Source organism: Canis lupus, chromosome 25, assembly GCF_003254725.2.
Source record: "Canis lupus dingo isolate Sandy chromosome 25, ASM325472v2, whole genome shotgun sequence".
NCBI lineage: Eukaryota > Metazoa > Chordata > Mammalia > Carnivora > Canidae > Canis > Canis lupus.
Genome location: NC_064267.1, coordinates 18185753 through 18203352, shown reverse-complemented (window position 1 = coordinate 18203352; position 17600 = coordinate 18185753). Strand labels below are relative to the sequence as shown.

Here is a 17600-nt window from a genome sequence, read left to right as displayed (position 1 = left end):
GGAAAAAGACTGAAAAACCAGCCATCTTAAGCTTTTCAATCATCTTTCTTTCCTGATGTCATTGCCTAAAATACACTTTTGTCTTGTTGCCTGTGGTTTAAAATAAGCATGAATTCCCTCAGTCTCTTTTCTCACCCATACCTCACCCCCACAAATATTTTTTGTTTGTTTGTTTAAGATTTTATTTATTCATGAGAGACGCCGAAAGGCAGAGACATAGGCAGGGGGAAAAGCAGGCTTCCTACAGGTAGCCATGCTGGACTCATCCCTGAACTCAGGGATCATGCCCTGAGCCAAAAGTCAGAAGCTTAAACTCTGAACCACCCTGGCATCCCTACATTAAAGACTTTTATAAAGAACTTTTTTTTCAAAAAAAAAAAAAGAAGAATTTTTTTCTTAATATACCACTGAGATAGTTGGGAATTAATAATATGAATTAATAATAATAAAAGTTAAATTTTATCAAGTATTTATTGTGTTAAAAGTGCAATTCTAACTAGTATCTGTAATAACTCATTAAATCCTACCAAAATGGTCTTAAAATATCTTTATTAATCCATATTTTATTATTACCCACATTTAAAAGATGTTGAAACTGAGAGTTACAAGTAACTTGCCTATGATCATACAGTTAGCTGGTGATAAAGATAAAACACAGGCAATTTGGCACTAGAGAATGTACCTTTAGTCACAATGTTTGCCTTTCTGTGAACATTAAATCAAACCAAAAGATCGGTAATTAGGGGCACCTGGATGGCTCAGTCAAGCCTCCAACTCATGATTTTGGCTCAGATCATGATCTCAGGGTTCCAGGTCAAGACCCACAAAGGGCCCTTCACTGGCCATAAAGCCTGCTTAAGATTCTCTCTCTCCCTCTCCCTGTACCCCTTTCTGCTCTCCCCTAAAAAATTTAAATAAATAAAACAAAAATTTTAAAGATCAATATTGGGACACCTGGGTGGCTCAGCAGTTGGGGGCCTGCCTTTGGCTCAGCTCTTGATCCTGGGATAGGATCAAGTCCGGCATTGGGCTCCCTGTGAGGAGCCTGCTTCTCCCTCTGCCTATGTCTCTGCCTCTCTCTCTGTGTGTCTCTCATGAAAAATAAATAAAATCTTAAAAAAAAAAAACCCAGTTATTACACACAGAAAAACTCCAAGTGGTCTGTATGATAACAGAATTAAGATTATATAAATTCTGTTTGTTCTTTACAATGACTGTGTTATCATTTATTTATTTGTTTTTAAATATTTTATTTATTTTTTTTGACAGAGAGCACAAGCAGGGGAAGCAGCAGACAAAGGAAGTGGGAGAAGCTCATCGGGGAGCCTGACATCGGGCTTAACCCCAGGACACTGGAATCAGGACCTGAGCAGAAGGCAGACTCTCAACCAACTGAGATTCTCAGGTGCCCCTCCTCATTTATTTATAATCTGCTGTTTAAATGAAGTAATATGTGTCCCAAGAGTTATAGACCTGAACTGCACATGAAGCAAGCTCTAATGATTTAGAATTATTATAAACTTGCTCTCAAAACAGAGATGTGTAAGTAAGTTTATGTGTATTGCAGAGTGATAGTTATATTGGGAGTTTTCTGAATTAACCTCTGTGTAAAATAGTGTTAAATGATACGCAGGAACACCTGGGTGGCCTAGTGGTTGAACGTCTGTCTTCGGCTCAGGGCATGATCTCGGACTTCCGGGATTGAGTCCCAGTTCCGGCTCCCGGCGAGGAGCCTGCTTCTCCCTTTGCTTATGACTGTGCCTCTTCTCTGTATCTCTCATGAATAAATAAAGTCTTTAAAAAAATAAAATAAATGATATGCAATACAACATGATAATTTGGAGTTTACAAGTTTATTAATACTCAACAGTACCTGAAATAGTTATTCTATACCTAGACCAACAAAAGATAATTGTAAGAAGTATTTTACCACTGACATTATTTAAAATTGCTTGAACATAGTGATAATAAAAAGCAGACTAATTCTTAGATTTTATCATTGTCTTTAAATTCCTTACTAATACTCCAACTCCCAATTAATGACTTCCATGTTGTTGTAAATATTTTTAATATAAAAAGAATGTCTATTTATGATAATAAATGGCAATGGCATGATGTAGAATATATATTTGTATATACATTTTGCATATACGTATATACATACTTGTATGTATTTTTATATATACATACATATATTGTATGTATATACGTGTATGCAAAATAATGGGCATATTTTAACCAACCAAGTAAGAAGGTACAACTGTCATATACATACATGTACCTAATATGTACCATTTATAGTAGATTAAAGGTTGCCCTCCTCAAAATATATGTTCATCCAGAACCTTTAAAAGTAATCTCATTCACAAAAAAAGGTCTTTGCACATCTACTTAAGGATCTTGATATGAGTTCATCTTGGATGAAAGTGTACCCTAAATACAGTGACAACTGCCCAATAACAAATGAAAATTCACAAAGGAAAAGTGCATGTGAAGACAGAAGCAGAGACTAACTAGGGTTATGCTGCCACAATCTAGGGATTCCTGGAGGAACCAGAAGCTTGAAAAGGCAAGAAATCTAGAGTTTTGAAGGAAGCATGGCCCTGCTGACAACTTGATTTCAGAATTCTGATTTCTAGAACTCTGAAAGATTAAAATTATATTGTTTTAAGCCATCAAGTTTGAGGTAATTTGTTATGATATCTCTAAGAAACAAATATATAGCTACAATATAGCTAAAAAGCAAAACAAGGAAATGGAGTAAGAATTAGAAAAATCAATGACACGTTTTGCTTAAAGAGTTTAACATACCTACTCTCAGGAAGTGATAGATCAAGGAGATTAAAAAATAAGATGAGATAAAAAAGATATGAACAAATATGTGTATATATATACACATATATAATTAATAATTATGCAATTAGCAAGTAGAAAATAGACATTCTTTTTATATTAAAAATATTTACAATAGGTTAGATTTGTCCCTAAAGTAACCTTAATGAATTCTAAAAATCAATATCATATAGACCATGTTCTCTAACCATTATTTAATAATAATCAGGATCAATAACAAATATGTGTATTTATATATATATATACATATGGAGAATTATGCAATTAGCAAGTAGAAAATAGATAACCTTTTTATTTTTTTTATTATTTTTTTAAAGATTTTATTTATTTATTTATTAGAAAGAGAGAAAGGCAGAGACACAGGCAGAGGGAGAAGCAGGCTCCATGCAGGAAGCCTGACGTGGGACTCGATCCCAGGTACGCAGGATCATGCCCTGGGCTGAAGGTGGCGCTAAACCGCTGAGCCACCGGGGCTGCCCAGACATCCTTCTTATATTGAAAATATTTGCAGGGATCCCTGGGTGGCGCAGCGGTTTGGCGCCTGCCTTTGGCCAGGGCGCGGTCCTGGAGACCCGGGATTGAGTCCCACGTCGGGCTCCCGGTGCATGGAGCCTGCTTCTCCCTCTGCCTGTGTCTCTGCCTCTCTCTCTCTCTCTCTCTCTCTCTCTCTCTCTCTCTCTCTCTCTGTGTGACTATCATAAATAAGTAAAAATTTAAAAAAAAAGAAAATATTTACAATAGATCAGATTTGTCCCTAAAGTAACCGTAATGAATTCTAAAAATCAATATTACATAGACCATGTTCTCCAACCATTATCTAATAATAATCAAGATCAATAACAAAATTAATAAGTCCTAGAAGCTTCAAAACTAAGCAAATGATTACTAAATAACTTTGGGTAAAATGAAATTATAAAGAAAATGAAGAAATACTTAAGAATGAAATGGTAATAAGGGACACCTGGGTGGCTCAGTTGGTTGAGCAACCAACTCTTGATTTCAGCTCAGGTCATGTTCTTGGGGTTTTGAGATCAACCATTGCATGGGACTGTGCACTCAGCAGGAAGTCCGCTTGGGATAAGAATCTTTCCCTCTCCCTCTGCCTCTCCCTTTACCTATCCCCATGCTTCAGTGCTCTCTTTCTCTCAGATGAATATTCATTTGAGAAAGAGAGAGCAGAAGAGCATGAGCAAGGGAAGGGGCAAATGGAGAGAAAGAAGCAGACTCCATGCTAACCATGGAGCCTGATGCAGGGCCCAATCCCAGGACCCTGGGATCATGACCAGAGCAGAAGGCATAAGCTTAACTACCTGAGCCATTTGAAAATTATATTTAATAAATAAATAAATAAATAAATAAATAAATAAATAAATAAATAAATAAAATGGTGATAAGAATACAAAATGTCAAAATATGTGAGAAAGACCCAAAGCAGAAATAGTGTGAGGTTGTACATTAAAATGTATTTATCAGGAATATTTTCCTCTTCAAAATCTTCCCGTCTTCACAACTACCATGTTGCAAAGCCACTTCCACATTTTTAAGAATTTATAACATTATCACCCCCTTCCAGGTGCCAAAATCTTGATTCATATTTATCTTTAATCTGGTTTGGTGATTTATTAACTTATCCTTAATTAATACCTTCCTTTTCATTTTTTTCCATTTGTTCTGTTGATCTTTTCAACTTACTAACTTAAACATTCCACTGAATACTCTTAGTAGAAATCTAGACTATAAGGACACTATTAGTAAGGGATAAGAAAGAAGGTAGAAACATGTTATTGTAGAGGCTGTAGGAAAAAAGTTATTTTTATATATTTCTACTGGCACAGTAAACCAACACATCAGAGAATTGGCAATATGGGTACAATCCCATAAAATTTACATTTTAAACAGAAATTGACTTCTAAGTATCTATCTCAAAGGTATACTAGCAAAATACTAAAAATATTAAAACAAGATTGTGACTATTTTACTTATACCAAAAAAAAAAAGGAAATAACCAAGTATCAATCAATCTATAGGGCACAGTTTTTTTTTAAGATTTTATTTTTTTATTAATGAGAGACACACACACACACACAGAGAGAGAGAGAGAGAGAGAGAGAGGCAGAGACACAGGCAGAGGGAAAAGTAGGCTCCATGCGGGGAGCCCGATGTGGGACTCCATCCCAGGTCTCCAGGATCACGCCCTGGGCCATAGGCAATGCTAAACCACTGAGCCACCCTGGCTGCCTGAGTACAGTTTTTTAAATTATGGTACATTCAGGCACACTCTCCCCACCTCTTCATTTTTCACTTTTTGCCCTTTTGGAAGCTAGACATTAATAAGTAAGATATCAAAAAACAACTGCTTATATGAAAAAATTAGAGAGTGACCATGTAAGCCAAGAGGAAGGCTCATAAAAAATATGAAAAGACCTAAAGTGAACACCTCAGGTTGATCCTTGGCATACAGGCAGACTACAAAAGTCAAAAAACAATAACAATAACAAAACCCAGTACATCCTGGCAAAGGGGGAGAATCTAACTTCCAGTTACCATATGGTTAGATTGAATGTCCAACATACACCAAAAAATCACAAAACCCCAAAACAAAGAGGAAAGCAGAGACCACTCAAAGGAAAAAAATAAGTCAATTGACAAAATGGCAGCTATAGAAGAGAAAACTTTAAAACAATCATTTTAAGTACGGAATCTTGTCTCACATTTAGATCTTTCGTCCATTTTGAGTTTATCTTTGTGTATGGTGTAAGAGAATGGTCCAGTTTCATTCTTCTGCATGTGGATGTCCAATTTTCCCAGCACCATTTATTGAAGAGACTGTCTTTTTTCCAGTGGATAGTCTTTTCTCCTTTGTTGAATATTAGCTGACCATAAAGTTGAGGGTCCACTTCTGGATTCTCTATTCTGTTCCATTGATCTATGTGTCTGTTTTTGTGCCAGTACCACACTGTCTTGATGACCACAGCTTTGTAGTACAACCTGAAATCTGGCATTGTGATACCCCCAGCTATGGTTTTCTTTTTTAATATTCCCCTGGCTATTCGAGGTCTTTTCTAATTCCACATAAATCTTAAAATGATTTGTTCCAACTCTCTGAAGAAAGTCCATGGTATTTTGATAGGGATTGCATTAAATGTGTAAGTTGCCCGGGGTAGCATTGACATTTTCAGAATATTAATTCTTTCAATCCATGAGCATGGAATATTTTTCCATCTCTTTGTGTCTTCCTCAATTTCTTTCAGAAGGTCTGTAGTTTTTAGGGTATAGATCCTTTACCTCTTTGGTTAGGTTTATTCCTAGGTATCTTATGTTTGGGTGCAATTGTCAATGGGATTGACTCCTTAATTTCTCTTTCTTCAGTCTCATTGTTAGTGTATAGAAATGCCACTGACTTCTGGGCATTGATTTTGTATCCTGCCACACTGCCAAATTGCTGTAAGTATGATAAAAGAAGTAAAGGAAGATGTAAATAGTAAACAAAATAATGTGTGAACAACAATGTAACTATCAATAAAGAGATATACAATCTAAAAAGAAAGCCAAACAAATTCTGGAGCTAAAAAGTACAATATGGAATTGTAAATTTTGCTAGAGGAATTCGAAGGCAGATTTGAGGAGGCTGGAGATAGAATCAGTGAACTTGAAGATAGGACAATGGAATAATGGATGCTGAGAAACAGAAGAAAGATTAAAGAAAAGCAAATAGAGCCTAAAGGACCTATAAAACACCATCAAATACTGGCATATGCTTTGTGAGAGTCCCGGAAGGAAAAGAAAGAGAGGGACAGAGAAAGTATTTGAAGAAACAATGGCTGAAAGCTTCACCAATTTGATGAAAACATGAATATAAAAAAGATCAATGAACCCCAAGTAAAAAGAACTCAAAGAAATCTAAACTGGGATACATTATAATTAAACTTTTAAAAGACAAACACAAAACAAGAATTCTGAAAGCAGTAGTTAAGAAGTATATCATCACATATAGGGAATCCTTGTAGTAAGCCAATATGGTCAAAGTGCAAAAACAAAAAAACTGTCAGCCACGAATCCTATATCAGGGAAAACATTTATCCAAAAGTGGGAAAGAAATCAAGAAAGTCCCAGATAAACATAAGTTGAGAGTTCATGACCAAAAGACTTGCCAAGCAAGAAATGCTCAAGAGAGTCCTTCACTGTGAAATAAGCAGACATTAGGCATAAGCTGTATAGAGAAAGATCTCAAAAAAGGTAAATACAAGGATGATTTAAAGGCTAGTGTTATTGTATACAAACCATTGTTTTGTTTTCTACCTGATTTAAAAGACTACTTACTACATTTCAGAAAAAATAAACAATTATTAGTGCAAATGCTGGTATTACTGGAGCTTTGGTTTGCAATTTTTAAAAATATTTTATTTATTTATTCATGAGAGACACGGAGAGGCAGAGACAGGCAGAGGGAGAAGCAGACTCCCAAGGGGGAACCTGATGGGACTTGACCCCAGGACCTCAGAATCATGACCTGAGCCAAAGGAAGATGCTCAACCACTGAGCCACCCAGGAGTCCCGGTTTGCAAACTTAAATGTTATTTTCTAAATCATTTAGAAGACTATGGAAAGACTTTCTGTGCTCATAGATTGGAAGAACAATACCGTTTAAATGTTTGTACTGGGGATCCCTGGGTGGTTCAGTGGTTTAGCGCCTGCCTTCCGCCCAGGGCGTGGTCCTGGAGTCCAGGGATCCAGTCCCACATCAGGCTCCCTACGTGGAGCCTGCTTCTCCCTCTGCCTGTGTCTCTGCCTCTCTCTCTGTGCGTCTCTCATGAATAAATAAATAAAATCTTAAAATAAAATAAATGTCTGTACTATCCAAAGCAGTCTACACATTTAATGCAATCCCTATCAAAATACCAACAGCATTTTTCACAGAGCTAGAACAATCTTTTTTTTTTTTTTTTTAAGATTTTATATATTTATTCATGAGAGACACACACACACAGGGAGCCTGACATGGGACGCAATCCTGGATCTCCAGGATCAGGCTCCGGGCTGAAGGTGGCACTAAATTGCTGAGCCACCCAGGCTGCCCAAGTTAGAACAATCTTAAAATTTGTTTGGAACCACAAAAGAACCTGAATAGCCAAAGGAATCTTGAAAAGGAAAAGTAAAGCTGGAGGCATCATAGTTCTGAACATAAAGTTACATACATCACTACTAAAGCTGTAGTAATCAAAACAGTATGGTACTGAAACAAAAATAGACCCGTAGATCAACAAAACAGAATAGAAAAACTAGAAATAAACTCACAATTATATGGTCAATTAATCTTCAACAACAGGAAAGAATATTCAATGGGAAAAAGACTGTCTTCAACAAACATACCGGGAAAACTCAACAGCAATATGCAAAAGAATGAAACTGGACCACTTTCTTACACCATACAAACATACATTCAAAATGGATTAAAGACCTGATTGTGAGACCTGGAACCATAAAAATCCTAGAGGAGAACACAGGCAGTAATCTCTTTGACCTCAGCTCTAGCAACTTCTTTCTAGATGTCCTCTGAGGCAAGGTAAACAAAAGCAAAAATAAACTATTGGAACTTCATCAAAATAAAAAGCTTATGCACAGCAAAGGAAACAATCAACAAAACTAAAAGGCAATCTATGGAATGGGAGGAGATATTTGCAAATGACATATTCAATAAAGGGTTATATCCAAAATACTTAAAATACTTTAAAAACTCAACACCCCAAAAATGAATAATCCAATTAAGAAAGAAATTGGCAGAAGACATGAACAGAATTTCTCCAAAGAAGATATCCAGATAGCCAGCAGATGCATGAAAAGATGTTCAACATCACTCATCATCAGGGAAATGCAAATCAAAATTACAATGAGCTATCAGCTCATGCCTGTCAGAATGGCTAAAATCAACAACACAAGAAACAACAGATGTTATGAGGTTGTGGAGAAAGGAGACCCCTCTTGCACTGTTGGCAGGAATGCAAACTGGTACAGTCACTATGGAAAATAGTATGGAGAGGAGGATCCCTGGGTGGCTTAGCGGTGTAGTGCCTGCCTTTGGCCCAGGGCGTGATCCTGGAGTCCCAGGATAGAGTCCTACATCAGCCTTCCTGCGTGGAGCCTGCTTCTCCCTCTGCCTGTGTCTCTGCCTCTTTCTGTGTGTATCTCATGAATGAATAAATAAAATCTTTAAAAAAATTGCGGTAAACAAATTTAAAAAAAAGGAAAACAGTATGGAGGTTCCTCAAAAAGTTAAAAGTAGAACTATCCTACAATCCAGCAATCACACTACTAGGTATTTATCCAAAGAATACAAAAATACTGGGCAGCCCCGGTGGCTCAGCGGTTTAGCACCGCCTTCAGTCCAGGGCGTGATCCTGGAGACTGGGAATCGAGTCCAGCGTCGGGCTCCCTGCATGGAGCTTGCTTCTCCCTCTGCCTGTGTCTCTGCCTTTCTCTCTCTCTCTCTCTCTCTCTGTGTCTCTCATAAATAAATCTTAAAAAAAAAAAAAATACAAAAATACTGATTCAAAGTGATACATGCATCCCAATGTTTATTATAGCATTATCTAAAAAAGCCAAATTATGGAAAAATCCTGAGTGTCCACTGATTGATTAATGGAGAGAGAAGATATGGTATATATATATGTATATATTGTGTATGTGTATATATCGTGTATGTACATACTGAATATATACAATGCAGTATTACTCAGCCATAAAAAAGAGTGAAATCTATGTGCAATGACACAAATGGAGCTGGAGTAATACGCTAAGCAAAATAATCAGAGAAAGATTTATATAGTTTGATGGACTGTCCATGTGGAAAAATACCATATGATTTCACTCATATGTGGAATTTAAGAAAGAAAACAAATGAGTGAAAGGGGGAAAAGAGAGAGAGTCCAACCAAGAAATAAACTCTTAACTATAGAGAAACTGATGGTTATTGGAAGAGAAATATGTGGAAAGATGGGTTAAATAGGTTATGGGGATTTAGGATTACTCTTATGATGACCACCAGGTGAAGTATTGAAATGCTGAATCACTGTATTGTACACCTGAAACTAATATATCTCTGTATATTAACTAATTGGAATTTAAATAAAAACACAAAAAATAATTTATGAGAATAATGTATTTTTTTAAGACTTTATTTATTTATTCACCAGAGACACAGAGAAACACAGAGAGACACAGAGAGAGGGAGACACAGGCAGAGGGAGAAGCAGGCTCCATACAGGGAGCCCGACATGGGACTCGATCCCGGAACTCCAAGATCACGCCTTGGGCCAAAGGCAGCCGCTAAACCACCGAGCCACTCAGGTGTCCCCGTGAGACTAATGCATTTTTTTTTTTTAATTTTTATTTATTTATGATAGTCACACAGAGAGAGAGAGAGAGAGGCAGAGACACAGGCAGAGGGAGAAGCAGGCTCCATGCACCGGGAGCCCGACGTGGGATTCGATCCCATGTCTCCAGGATCGCGCCCTGGGCCAAAGGCAGGCGCCAAACCGCTGCGCCACCCAGGGATCCCGAGACTAATGCATTTTAAACAATTTTTAGTTTACGTTTTTGAGCAAACAATGGAGAATGTTGTTGTGACGTTGTGACAACAACTGAAAAGGGTGCGGATGAAGTTGTAGAGGAGCAGTTTCTGTACATTATTGAAGTTAAGCTAGTATAAATTCAAATTAGAGTGTTATAACTTAGAATGTTAATGTAATCCTCATGGAAACCACAAAGAAAATAACTATGGAATATACACAAAAAATGAGAAAGGAATTTTAACACTTCACTACATAAATTAAACAAAAAGAAAGCAGTAACACAGAAAGTGAAGGATAATAGTGCTATAGGACAAATATAAAACAAATAATACAATGACAGAATTCAGTCCCACTTTATCAGTAATTACATGTAAATGTAAATTCTTCACTCAAAAGACACAGATTGGCAGAATGGATAAAAACATATGCTATGCTTTCTATAACAGACTCATTTTAGGTTCAAAAACACAAAAAGGTTGAAAGTAAAAGGATGCAAAAAGATATTCCTTGCAGATGGTAAACAAAAGAGAGGAATGGCTAAACTCATATCAAAATAGACTGTAGGGAAAAAAAAAAAAAAAAAAAAAAAAAAGACGATAGGGCAGCCCGGGTGGCTCAGCGGTTTAGCGCCGCCTTCAGTTCAGGGTGTGGTCCTGGAGACCTGGGATGGAGTCCCAGGTCAGGCTCCCTGCATGGAGCCTGCTTCTCCATCTTCCTGTGTCTCTGCCTCTCAATCTCTCTCTGTGTCTCACATGAATAAATAAATAAAATCTTTAAAAAATAGACTGTAAATACAAAATATACAGTAGAGATAAAGGATATTATATATAAATATGAGGTTCAGTACAGCAACAAGATTCAATAATTATCAAGATTTATGCACTGAGAGACCGTCCATCCAACTATATAAATCAGAAACTGACAAATTGGTAAGGAGAAATAGTTGCACAATAATAGTTAGAGACTTCAATACACTATTCACATTAATGTATAGAACAACCAGACCAAAAGTAAGTAGAGAAATACAGGCATATCTTGGAGATATTGTGGATTTGGTTCTGGATTACTGCGATAAAACAAATATTGCAATAAAATGAGTTAAATTAATTTTTTTGCTTACCAGTGCATATAAAAGTTATATTTACACTATACTGTAGATTATTAACTATGTTGGGGAATCCTAGGTAGCTCACTGGTTAAGTGGCTGCCTTTGGCCCGGGGCATGATCCTGGAGTCCCAGGATCAATTCCCACATCAGGCTCTCTGCATGGAGCCTGCTTCTCCCTCTGCCTCTCTCTCTCACTCTCTCTCTGTCTCTCATGAATAAATAAAATATTTTTAAAATATTATTATGCAATAGAATCATGCCTAAAAAACAATGTGCATACTTAATTTAAAAATACTGAAAACAAAACAAAACAAAAAAATACTGTATTGCTAAAAAATGCTAACCATTATCTGAGTTTTCAGAAAGTTGTAATATTTTTGCTGGTGGAGGGTCCCGCCTGGATGTTGATGGCTGCTGACTAGTCAGGTGGTGGATGCTGAAGGTTGGGGTGTCTGTGGCAATTTCTTAAAATAAGACAATGTTGAAGTTTGTCACATCAATAGCCTTTTCCTTCCATGAATAAATTCTCTGTAGCGTGTGATACTATTTGATAGCATTTTACCCATGGGTGGAGTCAGTCCTCTTAAACTCTGTTACTGCCTTACCAACTAAACTTATGTAATATTTTAAATCCTTTGTTGTAATTTCTTTTCTTTTTAGATTTTATTTATTTATTCATGAGAGACATACAGAGAGAGGCAGAGACATAGGCAAAGGGAGAAGCAGGCTCCCTGTGGGGAGCTAGGTGTGGGACTCGATCCCAGAACCCCAGGATCATGCCCTGAGCCAACGGCAGATGGTCAACCACTGAGCCACCCAGGCACCCCCTTTGTTGTCATTTCAACAGTCTTCATAGCATCTATACCAGCAGTAAATTCCGTCTCAAGAAACCACTTTCTCTGCTCATCCATGAGAAGTAACTCAATATCTGTTCAAGTTTTACCATGAATTTGCAGCAATTCAGTCAGATTTTCAGACCCGACTTCTTTTTTTTTTTCCAACTTCTAATTCTAGTTCTATTGCTGTTTCCACCACATCAGCCTTACTTCTTCCACAGAAGTCTTCAAACTCTGAACCCAGAGTCATCCATGAGGTTTGGAATCAACTTCTGAACTCCTGTTAATTGTGATAGTTTGACCTCATCCCATGAATCACAAATGTTCTTAATGGCATTTTGAATGGTGCATCTTTTCCAGAAAGTTTTCAATTTACTTTGTCCAGATTCATCAGAGGAATGCCTATCTATGGCAGCTATGGCCTTATCAAAGGTACTTCTGAAGTAAGACTTGAAAATCAAAATTAGGGGTGCCTGAGTGGCTCAGTCTACTGAACATCTGCCATCATCTTGGATCATAATCCCAGAATCCTGGGATTGAGCCCCACATTGAGCTCTTTGCTCAGTGGGGAGCCTGCTTCTCCCTCTCCTTCTGCCTGCTGCTTCCCCTGCTTGTGCACTTTCTCTCTCGGTCAAATAAACAAAAATAAATAAAATCTTTTGAAAAGAAAGTTGAAATTACTCCTTGGTCCATGGAATCCGCAGAATAGATGTTGAAAATCAAAATTACTTCTTGACTCATGGGCTACAGGATGGATGTTGTGTCAGCAGGCATGAAGAAGACTACATTGATCTTATTGTACATCTCCATTAGAGCTCTTAGATGACCAAGTGCATTGTTAGTGGGTAGTAATATTTTTGAAAGAAATCTTTTTTGTTTTTAAGCCATAGGTCTCAATAGTTGGCTTAAAATATTCAGTAAACCACATTGTAAATAGATATGATGTCATCCAGGTTTTGTTGTTCCATCTATAGAACACAGGCAGAATAGATTTAGCATAATTCTTGTTTTTATTGGTATTTAAAAAAATTTAGGGGGATCCCTGGGTGGCTCAGCGGTTTAGCACCTGCCTTCGGCCCAGAGTGTGGTCCTGGAGTCCTCGGATCGAGTCCCCCGTCAGGCTCCCTGCATAGAGCCTGCTTCTCCCTCTGCCTGTATCTCTGCCTCTCTCTCTCTCTCCCTCTCTCATGAATAAATAAATTTTTAAAAATCTTTAAATTTTTTTAAATTTAAATTCACTTTGCCAACATATAGTATAACACCCAGTGCTCATCCCATCGAGTGCCCTCCTTAGTGCCGTCACCCAGTCACCCCATCCCCCCATCATCCTCCCCTTTTGCAACTCTTTGTTTGTTTCCCACAGTTAGGAGTCTCTCATGGTTTCTCTTCCTCTCTAATTTTTCTCCACTTAGTTTCCCTCCTTTTCCTTTTCCTGTCAAAGATGTTCATCGTGGCAATGTGGCTGGTGACAACAAAAATGACCCACCAATAGAAGCAGCTGGCTTCACGGCCTGGATCCTGAACCATCCAGGCCAAACCAGTGCTGGATATGCACCTGTGCTGGATTGTCACACAGCTCACATTGCTTGCAAGTTTGCTGAGATGAAGGAGAAGATAGATCGTCGTACTGGATAAAAGCTGGAAGATGGTCCCAAGTTCTTGAAATCTGGGGATGCTGCCATTGTTGATATGGCTCCTGGCAAAGCTATGTGTTCAGAGCTTCTCTGACTATTCTCCTTTGGGCCGTTTGCTATTCGCTGTGGGCGTCATCAATGCAGTGGACAAGAAGGCAGCTGGAGCTGGCAAAGTCACCAAGTCTGCCCAGAAAGCTCAGAATGCTAAATGAATATTATCCCCAATACCTACCACCCCAGTCTTTTTTTTTTTTTTAATTTTATTTATTCATGAGAGACAGAGAGAGGCAGAGACACAGGCAGAGGGAGAAATAGGCTCCATGCAGGGAGCCCAACATGGGACTCCATCCTGGGTCTCCAGCATCATGCCCTGGGCTAAAGGCGGCGCTAACTGCTAAGCCACCGGGGCTGCCCCCTACCACCCCAGTCTTTTATTATTATTATTATTATTATTATTATTATTATTATTATTATTATTTATGATAGACAGAGAGAGAGAGAGAGGCAGAGACATAGGAGGAGGGAGAAGCAGGCTCCATGCTGGGAGCCTGACGCGGGATTCAATCCGGGGACCCCAGGATCGTGCCCTGGGCCAAAGGCAGGCGTCAAACCGCTGAGCCACCCAGGGATTCCACCCCCTCCCCCGCTCACCACCACCCCAGTCTTAATCAGCAGTGGAAGAACTGCCTCAGATGTTCTGTGTCAATTAGCCATTTAAGTTTAATAGTAAAAGACTAATTAATTATAACAATGCATCGTAAAACCTACAGAAGGAAAGGAGAATGTTCTGTGGACCTTTTTTTTTTTTCTGTGTGTGTGTGGCAGTTTTAAGTTATTAGCTTTTAAAATCAGTACTTTTTAATGGAAATGACCAAAAATCTGTCACAGAATTTGGAGACCCATTAAAACAAAAGTTTAATGAGAAAATGGGAAGCCCGGTGGCTTAGCAGTTTAGCGCCACCTTCAGTCCAGGGCCTGATCCTGGAGACCTGGGATGGAGTTCGCGTTGGGCTCCCTGCAGGGACCCTGCTTCTCCCTCTGCCTGTGTCTCCTATCTCTCTCTCTCTCTCTCTCTCTCTCTCTCTCTCTATCTATCTCTATCTCTATATCTCTCCTGAATAAATAAAATCTTAAAAAAAGTTTAATAAGAAAAAAACCCTCCATGACCACAATTTTTGATAACATAGGTGAAATGAACTAATTCCTCAAAAGACACAATTTGCCAAAATCATATAAGATAAATAGGCAATTTGAATAGTGTAAAAAACCAAGAAACCTAATAATAACCTGCATAACCTAATCCCTAAAATCTGTAAATGTTTCCTATATGGCAGAGATTTGCAAATGTGATTACATCAAAGACATTGAAAAAGGGACAGTATGTGATTATCAGTGTGGGCCCTAAATGCATTCACATGTATCCTTATTAAGAGTGATCTTTTTTTTTTAAGATTTTATTTATTTATTCATGAGACACACAGAGAAAGAGAAAAAGAGAAATCTAATATTAAAGATTTTATTTTAATAATATTATTAATTATTTTAATAATATTTATATATTATATAAATATTATAATATTTATAATAATATTTATAATAATATTATAATATATTATATATTATATAATATTAATAATTATATAATATTTATTTTAATAATAATATTAATTATTGATATTTTAACATCACACAGGCAGAGGGAGAAGAGGTTCCATGCAGGGAGCCCAATGTGGGACTCAACCCCGGGTCTCCAAGATCAGGCAGGCCCTGGGCTGAAGGCAGAGCTAAACCACTCAGCCACCCGGGCTACCGAAAGAAGGATCTTTATAATATGATTTGACACACAGAGGAGAGGAAAGTAATGTGACCATAGAGAGGTAAATATTAGAATGATATCACTACAAATTAAGACATGTCATATTCATCAGAAGCTGGAAATGGTAAGGACTATATTTTTTACTTGAGCCTCCAGAGGAAGCACAGCCCTGATAACACCTTGCTTTGGCCAGTTAACCTGATTTTGGACTTATGTCCTAAATAACAATGAAAGAATTAATTTTCTTCTTCTTCTTCTTCTTCTTCTTCTTCTTCTTCTTCTTCTTCTTCTCCTTCTCCTTCTCCTTCTCCTTCTCCTCCTCCTCTTCCTCCTCCTCGTTCTTGTTCTTCTTCTTCTTCGTCGTCTTCTTCTTCTTCTTCTTCTTCTTCTTCTTCTTCTTCTTCTTCTCCTTCTTCTTCTCCTTCTTCTTCTTTTTCTTCTTCTTTTAAAGGCAGTGTTATTCCCCGGTTTCTGTGGCTAGAAACTATAGGTATGGCTTAGTTGGGTCCTCTGCTTCAGAGTCTCCCAAGGCTGCAATTTTTAGTGTAAGTTTTATTTTAATTCCAGTTAGATAATATATAGTGTTGTATTAGTTTCAGGTGTATGATATTGTAATTCAGCATTTCCACACATCACCTTGTGCTCATTTTGACTATTTTTAGTTTCTTCAGGAGCCTACATACTGTTTTCCAGAGTGGCTGTACCAGTTTGCATTCCCAAAAACAGTGCACAAGAGTTCCTTTTTCTCCACATACTCGCCAATACTTGCTGTAGTGTTGACTGGGGAATCATTCAGGTGTTTACAGAATTCATTTCCTTGAGGCCATCTGACTGAGTGCCCCAGATTTTTGATGGCTGTCAGGTAGAAGTCCGACTGAAAATCCTAGATGTTGCCCACAGTTCCTCGCCATGTGGACTTCCTCAAAATGGCTACTTACTTCATTGAGCCAGCAAAGAGTACCTGTCTCCAATCTGCAGAGAGGGATCCATACATAATGCAACCTAATTAAAAGAGTAACATCCCATCCTCTTTGCTGTATCTTTGCTTTGTTCTCTATACCTAAGAGCCTGTTTCTTTGGTTTGTCTCTTTTTTCGTTGGGCATTTGTTTCTTAAAATATGCATATAAGTGAAATCATATGGTATTTCTCTAATTTCACTTAGCATTGTATCCCCTAGTTCCATCCATGTTGAGACATATATCTATATATCTATATATATGTATCTTTTTTTGTCCTTTCATCCATCAATAGACACTTGAGTTGCTTCCATAATTTGGATGTTATAAATAATGCTGCAATAAACATAGGGATTCATATATCTTTTTGAATTAATGTTTTTGTATTCCTTCTGTAAATACTTAGTGGAATTTCTGGATCATATGGTAATTCTATTTTTAGTGTAAGTTTTATTTTAATTCCAGTTAGATAATATATAGTGTTGTATTAGTTTCAGGTGTATGATATTGTAATTCAGCATTTCCACACATCACCTTGTGCTCATTTTGACTATTTTTAGTTTCTTCAGGAGCCTACATACTGTTTTCCAGAGTGGCTGTACCAGTTTGCATTCCCAAAAACAGTGCACAAGAGTTCCTTTTTCTCCACATACTCGCCAATACTTGTTGTTTCTTGTGTTTTTTATTTTGGCTATTCTGACAAGTGTGAGGTGATATCTCATTGCAACTTTGATTTGCATTTCCTTGATGATGAGTGCACCTTTTCATGTGTCTGTGGCCATCTGGATGTCTTTGATAATTCATTTATATTTATGAAAGAGGATACCC

At 37.6% G+C, this 17600-nt stretch overlaps 1 protein-coding gene across 1 annotated transcript in view; it reads left to right on the top strand.

Moving 5' to 3' along the window:
- LOC112669570 (translation initiation factor IF-2-like) overlaps window positions 1-17600 on the top strand; it is a 44289-nt gene that overhangs the window by 2269 nt on the left and 24420 nt on the right. The window contains exon 3 of the mRNA XM_049100801.1: window positions 1270-1405. Within this exon, the coding sequence (XP_048956758.1) occupies window positions 1270-1405 (136 nt within the window). The remainder of the gene's footprint in view (window positions 1-1269; window positions 1406-17600) is intronic.